General features: G+C 33.6%; 1 protein-coding gene across 6 annotated transcripts in view; it reads right to left on the reverse strand.

The window, feature by feature from the left end:
- LOC106470549 (nuclear factor 1 X-type-like) overlaps positions 1-15097 on the reverse strand; it is a 64990-nt gene that overhangs the window by 42214 nt on the left and 7679 nt on the right. For 2 of the 6 annotated variants that reach the window (XM_022399158.1, XM_013931109.2), the window contains exons 1-2: positions 11397-11565; positions 2211-2366 (exon numbers count right to left, since the gene is read on the reverse strand). In XM_022399158.1, coding sequence (XP_022254866.1) covers positions 2211-2366; positions 11397-11420 — 180 coding nt within the window. In that variant the 5' untranslated portion in view covers positions 11421-11565. Of the gene's footprint in view, positions 1-2210; positions 2367-11396; positions 11567-11787; positions 11886-15097 lie in introns of those variants that run through there. The other 4 variants (XM_013931110.2, XM_013931111.2, XM_013931112.2 and 1 more) reach the window with 4 other exon arrangements.

Raw genomic sequence — 15097 nt, forward strand, 5'->3', positions numbered from 1 at the left:
AGTGTGTGTGTGTGTGTGTGTGTGTGTGTGTGTGTGTGTGTAAAAGAGAGAGAGACCCAAGAAATGGTGAAATGTATGGTTTAACAGCGCTATTTAGATGAGTCTCTGCAAGCCAGCTACAGTACGTTCCTCAGTCAATAAAGTCAACAACAATGCGATATGGCAAACTTGGGATTTTCAATTCCGTTTGTTAGTATGTATGTGTGTTACTCATACATGAAGAATTTCTATGAAATATCTTAGAATAAATCACGAAGTAATACAGTATTGATAAACATTCAAGAACTAAGGTCAAAATAACAATCACCGTTAATAAATACGTTTAACGATATTTCTGTTAATTTTCATATCACCTATGCTTATAAAACACGATAGGGCCTAGTTCGAGCGGTTACATGAAACGTTTACAGGTTTGGGAAGCTGGATGGATACATGTTTTGCTATAGTCACAGCAGCGTCAAGATAATATACAAATAATCGTTTTAACTAACATAATTTTCTATATATAATACATACACGTCAGCCAACGAGTGACGTACTTATTTTAGTACATTTACTTGGTTTACATAATTATTAGTCCAAGAAAAACGTAAATAACAGTCGTTTCTACAAGCTTGTTTCATGCACCCGATAATCATGATTAAAAGCTCGAGTATTCTGCCTGCCCCGTCTAACTTAAAGAATATTGGGTCAATTTGTCCTTGCATGTTGAGACAAAGCTTTTTATTACTCCTACACGTGGTGGCGGTCCGACTCATTCCGTATACAACAATATTCTACAGGCTATATTTCAAATAATCACCGTTCCGTTCTGAAACCTCCTTCTTTAACAAACTGAATGTTATTGACATTACATAAAAGGAACCTGTAACGAGTAGCATCTTTTATTGTACTCATAACAATATTTTATCCACAGTTCCAACATGCTTGTAACCCACAAGGAAACCCTGTAACTAAAGTGAACACAAAGACGATTAAACAGACCCACGCCCGTCTAGCTAACAAAACTACAAAAATCTTGAATGACGTTGTCTTACGTGATCCTGAATGAATAAAAAAACCACAAGCCCCTCTCTACCTAGCTTTCCGTGATAGCAAAGTGTTGACTTGATTCACTTCAAGGAGAATGTGTGAAAGAGAGCTGGTGGAGTGGAATTAAGATTTCTTCCTCAAAGGGGAGGGAAACAGGGGAAACTGTTGAAAACGTAACAAACAATTCTTTTGCCATCTTCTTTTTTAAAAGTTTTATTTTGAGTTTGACCCCTTATCATCATTTAGGATAGATATTCTGAGGTCCTAAGTTTTAGTTTCTGTCTTTAGCACAGTTTCCTAAGCTGTTTCCAGTTTTTCGTTTCTGCACAATTCACTAACAGAAACTAAAACTTAGGGCCTCAGAAGTTCTGTGATATGTTTAAAGTTTAGCACAGTTTCCTAAGCTGTTTCCAGTTTTTCGTTTCTGCACAGTTCACTATTTAAACAGATCACAGAACTTCTGAGGCCCTAAGTTTTTATCTCCCCAGCAAAGTTTTCTGCAATGTCTGCATTCTCTTCTATGCGTCTCATTAAGTTATTTTAGCATAACAACACCAGCATAGGGAAAAAAGAAAGAACATTGCTCAAAGACAAACATCTGTTTAAATAAACCACAAACGAAAACACGTTTAACTATTTTTATACTGTAGGCACCAAAGCACAACTTAGCTAACTTTCAGCTCAGTACTATACTGATTTTAACTGCTACTATGAATGAATAGCAATTACATTCTAATCTACTGTTATCTGTATACATTCTATTACGTTTCAATTTTCTTCCTATGATTAACATCTCAATTAGACAAATGACATCTTTTACATTTATCTATTAGTTTCCAAATCGTTAGTGTTATGTCCAATCTCTACAAACAATTCCTTTTAACCGTTATTTCTGAACATACACATTTACCTATATGAATCTATGTACTTCTTTAAAAATAACCAAATCTATCTAAATTTGTCTACCTATACGAGATTCAAAATAAAGAAAAAGTTGACAAAGCGACAGGATTAGTTTTCCAAATAAATGTTAAGCAGTCTCAAGGACTACCTTCAACTTCAAGAAAACAAAATAGAAAATAACAACTGTGTGTTTTCAGTTTAAATGTTACTGTGAGTTACACGTGATTACGTGTATCTGAATCTCTCTATTAAAAGAAAACAGTCTTACTCTTTACCTGTAACTCTTCTTTGCATCTTCTTTCTTCCTCCAGAGTCATTCGCTTCTCATGTTTTTTGTAGTATTTTCTCTTAGCTGCCTGCAAGTTGAACCAGGTGTATGAGAAAGCCTTGACGTGAGGCAGGAGAGCCTCAATAAATGGATGAAATTCATCCTGAAAAAACATCGCACAAACTCAATAAGTAAACCAAACTACCCACGAAAAACGTTGGAAATATAAAAGAATGGTATTTATCGTACGCTCAACAAACATCTTTAATGACCAGTGCTAATCTTCACGGATAACAAGTAACATAACACTTAACACAGGGAGTGATTACAATAAAAGAAATTCACACTACAATAGAACGAACAATATAAATGGAAATGAAATTATTTTTTGCGGAACAAAAAAAATCACCTTAAAATGAACAAAAGTTCATTCTACAAGGCAAAAAAAAAAGGGGGAAAAGAAAGAAATTCTCCATTCAATACAAAACGTTATTTAAGACACTTATTTTGTGTTCATCAAAATACACAAAAGATTACTTTAATTGACAGTACATGGTAATTACAACATGTTAACATCTCCTTTAACAGAGCATGCTTCTAACCAGTCAAAGGACGACGGTATGGGGGATACCATCTCATCCCTCAACCAGTACAGCCACTGGTGTGTGTGTGTGTGGCATATATATGTTACAGTTTTGCTAATTTGGTGGTTGTTGTTAAGCGCACAGCTACACCACAATGGACTACTTGTGCTCTGCACACTAGGCGTATGGAAACCCGAGTTTTAGCGTTGTATACCTACAAACTTACCGCTGAGCCACTGGCGCGATCAGGTTTTGTTGTATTTTTACACAACCCATACGCACGCACACAGTTAGCACAAAACAATACACTGTCATGAGTAAATCGCAAATCACTAGCCCTAATGACTTGGCTAATTAATTCAATTAAAATAATTCACATATAAAGTTGTTGATAAGATGCAAAGCCTATCTCGTTTTTTGTTGTTGTTTTATCCCTTTGGTCTGTATATCAATTAAATACTGTTGTTTAGATTCATTATAATATTTTTCTGGTATATTTTTTTTATATTGATAATCACTCTCCTTCGAAGATGTACAAGTGTTACGAATGAAGAACTTTAAAACATGTTTATTTTGTACTGATTTTACCAACAGTAATACCTACACAGACAACGTGAAGAAGCAACTGTTTCTACGTGCACTCAACTAGGTGGTATAGTCTGGCCTTGGTTACTAATGAAAGTCATGCATATGTAAATAAGTTGCTAGCCTTGATTTGAGTGACCTAATTCGCAGTTCTTGCTGAACCGGTAGTACAAAGCAGGTGATATTAACTGGTAATATGATTTTACCATGTACGTGTATAATTTTGATCAGAAACTATTTCTAAACGGCTAAACTGTAATGGGCGGTTTATCATGGCCGGCAAAATAACATTGAAATAATGTGACTCAAACGTTTACCCGTTACAAAATATTTTTATTTCCACCTATCATAAATCAAAAACGTGAGGCCACAACACTGAGTCTTCTGTCAAGGATGGCCTTGGGGGTCTGTTAGCGTATGCAACAAATCATACCATCAAGTTTCTTTAGAACATTATGTATTTTACTGATTTTTTATTGCTTCCCTATAGCTCCTATATTACGCTCAAATGAAAAAGTTGTCGATGAAATTAGATATGGGAAGGAAAAGTCATAGCTAATTAAGCATTCTTTCATGAAGAGCGAGTGACTGTTATGGCGTGAACCAGATTAAGCAAGTGAATGCAATCATTATCAATTTTATTTAAGTTATTTACAAATCAAATTTTCAAAAATTGGGTAATTATTTGTACTCATTGTACAGACTATTTATGTAGTCAGAATATATTTTGCGCACGGCCGTCCCTAATTTTGAATTGATAGACTAGAGTTGAAGGCAACTAGTCAACAGAGCGTTTTTGAGGCAAGAGGATTCATGCTCCGGTAATACTAATCACTGAGCCACGCCCGGTCCCAGAATATGAAGTGATCGGTCAGTTGTCAGTGTACGGGGTGGTCATTATAGAAATCAAGGTGAAGGTTGTCATGGAAATGCTTTCAAAACTTAGAATAATGGTTATTACTGAGGCCATCATATTGGATAACCGTCAGAATATTCAATATTCTTAGGGTAAAGGTTATTATTGAGTCAGGACATAGAGTAATAACTTCTATTCAGGCTATTAATTAGGTCATCAAGTGTGGTACAATTTATCAAAGGAGGCAATATTTATGGCAATATTCAATAAAGGTGTTAGTACTCGAAATAAAAAAAAATTATACAGAGGTCAGGATTTGGGGTATAAAGAGTATCACACATTTCAGATCTGAATTAAATATTAATCATATGATATATACATTCCCCAAATATGACAAACCACAAAGCAGCATGATAACTGTATACTTATAATAAAACAAAAGTAACTTGCCGCAGCTTATTATAGATTTCATTACACTTTTTATCAAGCATGCTGAGAATTAAGTTAAACACAGCCAGCCACTCAAGTCAGCCGGCTAGCTGTCAGCAGCACCCTCAATTTTCTAGGCAAATTATTTACAGCATCTTAACAAATGTCACTACCAGTCTCGCTTTCACAATAACACGCTGGAAATATCTACAACAAAACAAATTAAGCGTTTTGTTTAAATAGCCATGCCAGGATCTCATAGAAATATTCTAAACACAGTAGTAACGCTTTGAAATACTTGAAACCATGATTTCAAAATCGGTGACGAGGAACCCACTTTGAGACTAATAATGGCTGGAGACGGCTTGAATAGGTAATGAAGAAAAACTTTAATAAAAGTTTAACATAACAGAAAATGTACAACGTTGTACATTTGCTGTTATGTTAAACTTGTATTAAAGTTTTTCTTCATTACCCATTCAAGCCGTCTCCAGACATTATTTGAAACCATGATATTTAAACGTGTGACTAGGGTTTTCGATAATGTGTACATGAAGTGAAAACGCGTGATGAAAAATGAATCTGTTAAAAAACATAGCAAACTGGGGTTTTGGCTAGGATGGACTGCTTAAGAACTGCTGCTACTTGTAATGAAGAGAAATGTGCTAAAATTTCAAAGTAAAAAGTATTTACTTTGTATTTTTTTTAAACACTAAGTAAAACTGTTACTTCACAAAAACTTAATTAACAAACTTATACAATTCTACTATTGTAAGGGCATTTAATTATAATGAACATTTTAGTAATTTTGACTAGAATACAAAACCGCACAATACAAATGATTAAATATGCATAAAACCTTACAGATTCCAAACAAAACAATAAAAAAAATTGCAATATAACATTATATCCCAACCTTCGATTATTCTTCATCAGGTACAAAAGAAAGAACACATATCCAAATCTGAGTTCACATATGACGTTTGCAAATGATGACTGAGAGGCGGTGCATTCCCACCAATATGTACGTTCGTTTTCTGCAAATGCCTCTCTCACTAGTTCTACCGTTTCCAATTTATAGTTCGTATATGTGCTTCCCCTATTGTTTCACACGTCTACCCTGTACGTGTGAAGCTGTAGGTTTTTGGTCTAATTGTTTAATTATATACAGATAAAATGTGTAATGAGTAATTACAGACTGATTTAAAAACACACGGTGAGAGAGTGTGTGGGGGGGGAGGGGAGGAGAGAACCAGTAATATTTACACGTGTTAAGCTTTCTCCTTTTCCTCAGCTACATAATTCGAATGTGATTTAATCAATGTATACACACTACAAATCATCTTTCTATAAACACATTACTCCCAAAAAGCCCTTTTATTCAAGAGTTTATTCTACGTTTTGTTATGTTGAGTACGTTAAACTGACTTAGCTTGTTCAATGTGCAGTAACGAGTCAACTGTTAGTTCTGTCTTGAAATAAATCTCTGAAATACTCTCTTTCTAAACGAGTACCTGAGCCCATACAACAATCCCTTCCGCTAGAGTAACTGCATCAACAAACCACTTTTTAACATCCCACTTTAACAATACGATCTTTAAAGTGCTTGTTCTTAAGCGAAATGCTATACAACAGGTTATCTGCACGGAATCAAACCTCGGATTTCACAGTATCACCACTCAAGCTTACCGCTGAGCCCCTGCTGTACTCTCTTTAAAGTGAACAATAGGCTTATATAGCTGACGTATAATAATTTACTCAAGAATTTTGTTATAACCTTTTCAATATACATTTTTTTTTCCATTTTAACAAATAGTCCGCCAATGTAGCCATTTTAAATGCTCTCGAAGACAATATTGCGACTTTCTTTTTCTTAACTTTATGGAACAAAGCTAATATGTGTATACGCGTGGCTTTCATAAATTTATTTTTACAAAGGTGTTCAATGAAGTAAGTATAAAATGTATTTTGTGCCTTTTTATATAATGTCGATAACACTAGGATCAAAAGTTAATCAAGTTGTGTGCCTGAAAATAAGACTGAACAAGAAAAGTTAACATACGTCGACACCGAGATGTGTGTATAGTTTTTGCAGTATTTGAGATAGATATTGACATTTGATGAAGTAATAAATAAGCTTACAAAAATATCAAAAATTATGAATTTTAAAATGGAGTTTAGATCTTGATATAAAAAGTAATGAAACAAAAATTAAAACCCCAATCACAAATTTGTAAAATTTAATCCTTACCTTGGCCTACAAATAAGTGTATGAAGCTGCCAAAGTAGGGATTGAATCTTATAAATTTGTGATTGTGGTTTTAATTCTTGCTTCATTACTTTTTATAGCAGGATTCTTACTTCATTTAAAATTAATATATTTTGATACTCTTGTTTGCTTACTTTTTTATGTTATACCCGTATAAAGTACATACTTTACCATTAAAAACTGTCGCGTGTCTTTCCATCGATATGAAGCGATGTGTGTGAGTGTGGATTTTTATCGGAATATCAAAAGCGGATACCCACAGACCAGTCAAGTAATCTGGAGAAATCTTGAAGCGATAGTCCGAGCCATCTAAGTGCTAGACCCGCTGACATGATCAGGTAGGTAGGCAATAGACGAAAAAGTTGCTGTTTTAGAAATTTTTGAATTGTTATACCCGAAATGTTAGCACCATTTTAGCGTATTATTAGTATATATCCGCATACTATATCTTAACCAATACTTTGAATGGTCGGTTTTTCGTTTAGGAATTCAATAGGGTGGATTTTCGGCATGTGAATTATTTGGAATCCTTGTCAATCCCTACTATTAAGTACTACCGTACTTAAAATAAAACGGAGCACGTAACTCAAACGTATTTAGCTTCCACAGTGATACTACTTAAAACTTGGGCCTCATATATTTAAGTCCATATAACAGAACACATTAGTATGACTTTCTTAAAATACAATCCATGGGAATACGGGAACACTCGAGTCTAACGTATTCAACCTATACATAATACGGGAACACTCGAGTCTAACGTATTTAAACTACACAGTGATACGGGACCGCTCGAGTCTAACGTATTTAGACTACACAGTGATACCGGATCACTTGAGTCTAACATTTTTAACTATACAGTAGTACAAAGACATTTCAGTCTAACGTATTTAAGCTATACAGTAATACAAAGACATTTCAGTCTAACGTATTTAAGCTATACTGTAATACATAGACATTTCAGTCTAACGTATTTAAGCTATACTGTAATACATAGACATTTCAGTCTAACGTATTTATGCTATACAGTTATACACAGACATTTCAGTCTAACGTATTTATGCTATACAGTTATACACAGACATTTCAGTCTAACGTATTTATGCTATACAGTTATACACAGACATTTCAGTCTAACGTACGTAAGCTATACAGTAATACAAAGACATTCCAGGCTAACGTATTTATGTTATACAGTAACACAAAGACATTCCAGTCTAATGTACTTAAGCTATACAGTTATACAAAGATATTTCAGTCTAACGTATTTAAGCTATACTGTAATACATAGACATTTCAGTCTAACGTATTTAAGCTATACTGTAATACATAGACATTCCAGTCTAACGTACTTAAGCTATACTGTAATACATAGACATTCCAGTCTAACGTACTTAAGCTATACAGTTATACACAGACATTTCAGTCTAACGTATTTATGTTATACAGTAATACACAGACATTCCAGTCTAACGTATTTATGTTATACAGTAATACACAGACATTCCAGTCTAACGTATTTATGTTATACAGTAATACACAGACATTCCAGTCTAACGTATTTATGTTATACAGTAATACAAAGACATTCCAGTCTAACGTATTTAAGCTATACAGTTATACAAAGACATTTCAGTCTAACGTATTTAAGCTATACATTAATACAAAGTCATTTCAGTCTAACGTACGTAAGCTATACAGTAATACATAGACATTCCAGTCTAATGTACGTAAGCTATACAATAATACAAAGACATTTCAGTCTAACGTATTTATGCTATACAGTAACACAAAGACATTTCAGTCTAACGTATTTATGCTATACAGTAACACAAAGACATTTCAGTCTAACGTATTTATGCTATACAGTAACACAAAGACATTTCAGTCTAACGTATTTATGCTATACAGTAATACAGACATTCCAGTCTAACGTATTTATGCTATACAGTAACACAAAGACATTTCAGTCTAACGTATTTATGCTATACAGTAACACAAAGACATTTCAGTCTAACGTATTTATACTATACAGTAACACAAAGACATTTCAGTCTAACGTATTTATGCTATACAGTAACACAAAGACATTTCAGTCTAACGTATTTATGCTATACAGTAATACAAAGACATTTCAGTCTAACGTATTTATGCTATACAGTAATACAAAGACATTTCAGTCTAACGTATTTATGCTATACAGTAATACGGGAACAGTTGAGCATAACGTGTCTAACTATACAATACCGAAACAATTGAATATAACGTAGTTAATGTAAACAGTAATAATGATAACGTCTAAACATATACATTTGAGTAGATAAATTACTTACAGTCTAAATATTCTGATTTATGTAGTCAAAATACACACATATGCATAAACAGTTAATTACCACATATTTTAAATGTTTAATTTTACACAGCGATACCGGAAAAGAATATCTGAGAATTTTTATGTTATTTGTCTGTTTTATTAATTAGGTTTTTAAAGTAAATTTCGCCAAACAGGCTATCCAATAAAGATAAGAAAATAACTTAAAAAATCAATTATACATTAAACAACATCCAAAGCAACAAACGAAATTAATTACAAGCATTCAACTTCGTCTTACGTAGAAAAACATTATACGGATATAAAACCACCATTAAAATCTTGAATTGTACCAATTTTGACATTTACAGTAGAAAATTTGGGGTCACAAGACAATAGCTTTTATACGATAGTTATCATACGGATCATTGTAGTATACTAATGTCCAAATGTTTCAGACACGTTTTTTGACAATAATAAAAATAAAAAAGGATATTGTGCAATATATACGAGTCTAATCTTGAGTTTCGTACTTTCATATCGAACGAGTGAAAAACACACGTTTTTATTTACTAACCTAACACGTTATGATATATTTCAATTATTTACGTATTAAACAACAAGCATGTGCAAAAGAATCAACAGTTTATTGAATTTACTTGTCACGAGACATTACTGCTAAACCTATTATACTTTTTAATACTATGTTCTTTTTCATTCCCTTAGTGTTTCTCAATAAGTGTATAATAATATTTCAACCACATGTCCGCCATAGCAATCACTGACGAAGCAACTGTTATTGTAACAAATGACTTAAACAATAGTGTTCCGACTGTGGCTGTTGGGTCCCAGCTGGCCTTATGAGCTCTGTATTGAACGAAACGCGTCGTGGAAATGAATATGGAGGACACAGTGCAGTTGAAACACTATCACACGCGTTCCTTCTACAAAATCCTTAGGGACTGAATAAACAATGCAGTGTTAAAAATATAATAGACCTATCGTTAATGTCTTTTAAAAAGTACAATTCATTATAATTATGTTCACAGACTCAGAAAAGGCGTTCACACCATAACAAGTTTATTTACTTTTCGATAAACTCTTAATGAAAAAGTTTCAGGAAACAGCAGATCTCTGCAGTGCTGACACAAACCTAATACACTTGTAAATACAGCATTCATAATCCTAATTGTGATACCTATAGCTGGCTTGTGTAAAACATTCATTTGTCAGCTTTAGTTTCGTAACAGACTTTTAGAAGTAATTACACACCAACAAATGATTTATGTAAAATACTTAGAAACCAAATTCTGTTACCTTGTGAATACCCTGGAAGAAACTGCGTATGTAATAATGTATTTTTAAAAAACAAACATACGCAACAGACCTGTGAAAGTACATACGGTCCTCAAAAAAAATAAAAATTGTATAAACATTAAATAGGCCCACTTATGTCTGTTTGTAATTAAGCACAAAGCTGCACAATGGGCTATCTGTGCTCTGCCCACCACGGGTATCGAAACCCGGATTCTAGCGTTGTAAGTCCGCAGACATACCGCTGTGCCACTTTGGGGCTCAACTTTTGTCATCAAGCAACAGGGATATAATAGTAATTACTCTCTTAACAACCGCCGTACGTAAATTAACATACTTATTACTCAGGCTAAATACACGTATAAAACTAACATAATACATTAGTGTATTTTTATCAACAGATTTGTAAAAAATATTTCTTTGCTTTAATAACAGCACATTTTTATGAACCATTCGTTTACTTAACAATAAAAACACAACTGTTTCTTAATCTTAGCTTATATGAACAGCATAAATAAACTAAATTTTTGAAGTAGAAAATTATTTGATATACGAGATATTCCTAATTATTTTCCGACACATTAAATAAAAGTATTTTAAATGCATGTCCCACAATTTTAAAACTTATTATATTATAAATATACTGGTTTGGCATCTATAGATGCTCTTTGGATTATGTTTGTAATTTTACTCTGAAGAGTATCTATACATACTAAAACAGAAAGTAATAAAAACGTTTTATAATTTTTGTATACATACGCGTATACACGTGTATATACTTCCGAAATATTAAAAGTTTATTTCTTTCTCAATACGCACTTAATCCACTGAAATAATGTACTTACTCCCCAGAATTTGGCGTCGATCATCCCCTCTTTCAGGATCTTAGGATGTTCACAGTGGACCAGGTACTGGCATACATCAGATGGAACACACTGTTACACTGGCAACATTCCCAAAATAAAACCTTTACTCTCTCGAGAAGTACGTACAATCTTCAGTGTGTGTGCTCTCGCTCCTCTTCACACCCATACACGTGCACATCTCCTTCCCCCACGCAGCTTAGTTCTAGTTTCTAATTTAACTTGTAGAACAGTTGTAAATTAAATTTAAGAAAAAAGATGGTTGAAAACTTCAGAAAATGCTATTTCTTCTATTTAGTTTCTGAGGCCAGAAGGGAATATTTCTGAACGTCTGGTGTGAAATAGTAAGTGCATTTAAAAAGCCTTAACTTACCAGAGGCATACAGTCCTAGAAGTTGATCGTTACTGTTTCCGATGGCCCCGCAGGTTACCATGAGAATCGAAAGTACTCAGCGATTCGTTCAGCGCCGCCTAGTGGAAATATTACGGATACAAATGAGTAGTAGATGTGTAATGCTGGAAAAAAGTAATTAACTCAGCAGATATTAGAAAGTCCTTATATATAATAAACGGGTTAGAATGGCGTTTTCTAACAAGTTTTTGTCCAGTATCAAAGCTCTGCCATATTTATAAATTTCAGAGCGTTATAGTGTATGTGCTATACAATGCAATGTCATATAACATTTTTAATTTAGCTGGAAATTATATACCCATTTTTACAAGTGGAAAGTGCACAAAGCTGAAATTAACATATCGATGTTAACAACGTATAACATGAATATCCTGACTGAAACCAAAAATTTACTTCTGACACTGCAATGTTTAAACAACTATACCGTTCAGAGTAAAGCATCAGTATTCGCGCTACAATAACTTGAACATTCAAGTTTCTCTAAAACGAACATTTCAGTTTTAACACTATTGTAATTTAAAATACCGGTTGTCATGAAAGAAATTATCCACCGTTAATAATGACAACCAATAATCCAATGAAACCACCGAAGCAACCTACAAGTAATATATTTTAAGCATTAACTCAAACGACCATGCAAATATACCAGTCTTGGTATACCTAGATGAAGTCAATTTACGAGTTAATCTCGTTACCAGACTATATTGTTCACGATGACTTTTACTTTCAATGACTCTCTAACTTTACCGAGAATTACTTAACATCATATAAATCGGTTCAAGTTTATAAGACAAATTATTACGTTTACAATTAAGTAACTATCACTTAAAGAAATGGCAATGCTTTTCACTTTATTTGTATTATAACTGCGTTATACTGAATCCTGCATAAGACAAGTGAAATCTACTTACAATCCTTTAACTAGGTCAAGACGAACTTAATTTAAGCATATGACCCATTTCTTCTCCAAGTTAGATGCTTAGTCTCAAATAACAAACAAACAAACAAAAAATAATCTCAGCGGATTTAAAGTTTGTGTTTTAAATTATATAGTCTCCAATATATTCAAAATAGTCTGTTTACTGAATGCTGCACAAGTTAATGTTGACAGAAGATATCTGTTGCTTTTGTACAGGTAAGTTGGATATCGTTTGAAAAATATTCGTGTTTGTCATCGCAAGTCAAATTTAAAAAAAAGAGGCTCTCTGGATTTACTGCAGTGAGTTTTAAACTGCCGAGTTATACACCCAAAGTATAATTTTCTACTATTCTTAATGGTTAACAACCTTCGTGCTATTGTGCTGAACGAAATATTCTCCCATTACAATTGTGAGGATTAAGTTGCACAATGTTACTGCTAATTATTGCTGAGCATTGATCTTATATTGTGCATGAACCAGAAAAGAAACACGATACGATACTGCAAGTTTCACAAACGTTTGACATTACTGTATAGGTTAATTCTCTACTTAATAACCTTATGAATTATCTTTACATTAAACATGCTTTAAAAATTGGTCCAATGTTTCACAGTCGAAGAAGGTGACCCAATATTTAATAACAAAGGTTAACCTCACGTTTAATGTTTATGTTGGTTAACTTTACAATACACATATTAAAAATCTTAAATTATAAGGGGACTTAAGTTAAAGAATATCACACAAACTGCAAATTTACTGTGGCTAAGAATACAACATTCGCCAAGAGGAAGGCACATTAACGACAGGTTCAAGTCATATTAGTTATCTACACTATTACGGTATTCGCCCTATGTAACGACGATTTTATATATACTAATACAATGGCGCGTCGCCGCAAATGAAAGACAAATATGTTTGGCTCTTGCAGATTTGGTTTACAGCAAATTCCCAACCATTTGACAGAACATGAAGCCACGGATAAATTTGTGGCTGGAGTTTATATCACATGAAAAGTTTCTGTACAGCGCGCATCAATTTCATAAACAGACTATCTATAAAACCGTGAACAGCATCGACAAGGGAAGATCAGCACAAATATTGGGGAACGGATGGGAAAGTATTCCCCTCCCCCAAAACGCAGGATTGCCGCTATCATTTCTAAAGTTCACAAACTGGTGGAAAGTTGCACACATCGTTAATCATTTCTACATATTAAAATTCACAAAGCTCTTGCACTGACTTTGTAAAAAAATAATAGTAGTAATAAAATAAAACTAAAACGTGCACATGAGAAATGGAAGCTTGCAGCAACAATAGATCAGCCCTGGATGTGCTTGAACGACTGACTGCAACAGGAATCAGGAGATTTGACCACATCAGGACTTTCCAGCATGGTAAGAGAATGTTATGAAACGATTTTGAGTGAGGCTTCAGAGTGCTGCAATTTTCACATATCATGGGAAGTTTAAATTGCGCGATGTGCAAAGTAAAGATAATTAGTAATTAGTAACGATGAAATTCTTCCGATACTATAGAGGTTAAATTTTATCCTGCGAAGTAGCATCTTGCGTTTTAGGTTTTTTTGTTTTTTTTTCACTATTAGTAATAATACTACAAAAGCACAGTATAAAAAAATTCAATGAGCTTACTCCGATTAACTAACGAGTCATTCACTAATGGGGGTTTTTCTAAGCAACTCACGAAGTATAGAGAGAGGATTTCTTTACTACGTTTGGTAGGTCATTATTCAATTAAAAGCCATGCGCAAAAACTGAAGTATAGTCCTCTTGCGAGGTAAGTTCCTCTTGCCTAATTGAGTGAGGTAGTGTTTCAATTTTAATATATGTAAATATTTAGGTACAGTTGTGAGAAGATATATATTGTTTCATAACTTATACACGCTTTGACCTACAATTATTTAAAAAATATATAATCATGATGTGGACAACAAGCCTCAAAACAAAAGTTATACGACAACTTTTTCATTCAATCCGGAAATGTCAAAGTTATATCCTTAGTAATAAACTACCGTTTTATGGTGGTACAGGAATCCAAGTGATGCAAATTCACTACTGTTATGCAGCTGCTTTGATATCACAGTACATGTATCAAAACTAATATAACATACACTACTTGCTGTTAAGCTTTCGATCTGCCCCCCAGTGGCACAGCGGTATATCTGCGAACTCACAACGCTAGAAACCGGGTTAGCCCATTGTGTAACTTTGTGCTTAAGTACAAACAAATAAGCTTTCAATATGATAATACAACTACCAACTAATAATGGCTGGAGACGGCTTGAATGGGTAATGAAGAAAAACTTTAATATAACAGCAAATGTACAACGTTTC

Source organism: Limulus polyphemus, unplaced genomic scaffold (assembly GCF_000517525.1).
Source record: "Limulus polyphemus unplaced genomic scaffold, Limulus_polyphemus-2.1.2 Scaffold4079, whole genome shotgun sequence".
NCBI lineage: Eukaryota > Metazoa > Arthropoda > Merostomata > Xiphosura > Limulidae > Limulus > Limulus polyphemus.